Genomic DNA, 2,315 nt, shown 5'->3' with positions numbered 1-2,315 from the left:
TTTTTTTGCTTTTTAGCATGTGAGATTTTTTTTTAATTGAATGCTACATATTGTGCCTATTATTTTGTGGAGTGTTTGGATTTTTTCATTCTCCTTTAAAGCGTATTAGACTCTGTTCTTGCTACATTTAAGTTGATTGTCAATCAGTTTGGTAGTTTTGAAACATAGATTTTAATGGTTAGTTTAAAGTAGCTTTCTCTCTAGAGTTTGTGTTACCCTATATTCATGCAATACATAGTTCTGAGTATCTACTGAATATCCTGGCTGTTCAATGAAGATTTTCTACTGTGGCTAGTTGGAACCCCAATATCTCCTGGCGCAAATGCCTGAGGGTTTTACCTTTCAGTGTCCTGGCAGTCATTTTTTCTTGGTGGTTTTTATTGGTTTATGCATATATAGCTCAACCAAAGGCTCAAGATGACTGCTATGCAGAACTCTAGAAGTCTTTCTTTTTCTGTCACACTGTTCAATAGCCCCACTAATTCGGCAACTTCAAGCTACCATCTTTGATTTTTCAAGTCAATGAGAACATTATGCTCTGCTTGGGAAAACACCTTGAGGCAGACAGCTGGTGACCCAGGGCTTATCTCATTGTTTCTCTTCTCCAAAGGATCATACTTCTGCTTTGTCTGTCATTCAGTTTCTGGAAGAAGTAAATCATGTTTTCCATGTTTTCTAACTGGATAGGAAGGTAAGTGGGCTACTATTTACTCTGTTATGACCTGAAGTGAAAGTGTTACATTAATTAGTATTTTAAATATTTAGAGATGCCAAAAGCTATTAAGTGTCAGAAGCATTCATATCCTTTTCTAAATCTCAAAAATTAAGCCCATCAAAAATATAGCTTCTAGCAAAGTTTTTATTCTTGGATGCATTTTTCCTTGTACATTTTGCTTACTTACAGCAATGTGGACCTGATAGCTGTTGTGATCCTGAAAATTGTGTGCTGAAACAAGGAGCACAATGTCATGAAGGATCATGTTGCAAGAACTGTCAAGTAAGATTTAAGTTTATTAACGTCTTCCAAGTATATAACAAGTCATATTCAGGGTACTTTGGAACACTTAGACCTACAGCTGTAAGTCGAAATATAATGATTCTGCAGATAAACAAAAAGGTAATAAATTTGGAATCATATTTCTGATTTTGTGAACTTTTCCTGGGTTTTGGGGGCCCCTTCTAAGCCAATATTCTCACTAAATTAATGTTGTTATTTTTTAAGCCTTGAATGAGAGCTATTATAGAATTCTTAAATACAGAAGAGAAGATCTCCATTGAAAGGGATTACTATTCATTTACCATATCAAATATTTGTATTATTATAAATAAAAATGTTATTACTGGTTATGTTAAGTATTTCTATGTATGTAGTTGAAAAACATAGCAGTTTTCCATAATTGTATAAGGAATGAAACTTACTAGAAGTACCATTTTCCAAATGATGCATGTAGCACAAAATTTAAACTCTGATTATTCAAAGATGGTTACAAAAAAAAAAATCAGACCAGGTGTGGTGGCTCACACCTGTTATCCTAGCACTTTGGGAGGCAGAGGTGGGAGGATTGCTTGAGGTCAGGAGTTTTAGACCAGTCTGAGCAACATAGCAAGACCTCATCTCTACAAAAAATGGAAAAACTAGCTGTGTGTGGAGGTTCATGCCTGTAGTCCCAGCTACTCCAGAGGCTGAGGCAAGTGGATATCTTGAGCCCAGGAGTTTGAGGTTAGAGTGAAATGTAGTGATGCCAATGCACTCTTGCTCAGGTAACAGAATAAGACCCTGTCTCAAATTAAGAAAAAAATGAAAAGATTGTTTGACTGAAAGATTACATTTTAATTAATCTGGTGAAGATGTTGACTTCCTTCCCTGTTTTCCTTTTCAGGTCTTCCAATATATTTGTAAGAAGTTTCTTATATGAGAATACCTCTGTTGAACTATCATGCATTCTGTCTTCTTAACTGTCCAAACTCACACAGTTTTATGTTTTTATTTTCTAGAATCTTATCATGTAGCTACATTTTTACCTCTGTAATGTTTTTAGTGTCAACTGAAAGTCATCAATTAAGACTTAGGACATAGATGCCAATTTAAGGTTCTTCATATAAATTTTTAAAGTTCTACATATGAGTTAATTAACTATAAAGTAATTGAGGAGAAAGAGTAGAGTTGGGCTCCTTTCTCTCCAAAGACACTTACAGTTGAACTGCATCTTTCATCACTCTTCTGGGTCCTTTGCAGTTATTTATGTTTGACATTTGTCACAGAATTTAAAAGTATTCCACACTTACAAACTATGGCTTGAATAAGTATATTTTTT

General features: G+C 34.6%; 1 protein-coding gene across 1 annotated transcript in view; it reads left to right on the top strand.

The window, feature by feature from the left end:
- Nucleotides 1-2,315, top strand: part of LOC105821316 (disintegrin and metalloproteinase domain-containing protein 32-like) — a gene marked incomplete at its 5' end in the record, with an annotated part of 177,515 nt that overhangs the window by 102,728 nt on the left and 72,472 nt on the right. Inside the window, one exon of the mRNA XM_012658013.1 lies at nucleotides 905-1,117. Within this exon, the coding sequence (XP_012513467.1) occupies nucleotides 905-1,117 (213 nt within the window). The remainder of the gene's footprint in view (nucleotides 1-904; nucleotides 1,118-2,315) is intronic.

The sequence above is a fragment of the Propithecus coquereli genome, unplaced genomic scaffold (assembly GCF_000956105.1).
Source record: "Propithecus coquereli isolate 6110/MARCELLA unplaced genomic scaffold, Pcoq_1.0 Scaffold568, whole genome shotgun sequence".
Classification (NCBI taxonomy): Eukaryota; Metazoa; Chordata; class Mammalia; order Primates; family Indriidae; genus Propithecus; species Propithecus coquereli.
The sequence above is the reverse complement of the archived record's forward strand: the minus strand, read 5'-3'. Positions and strand labels throughout refer to the sequence as shown.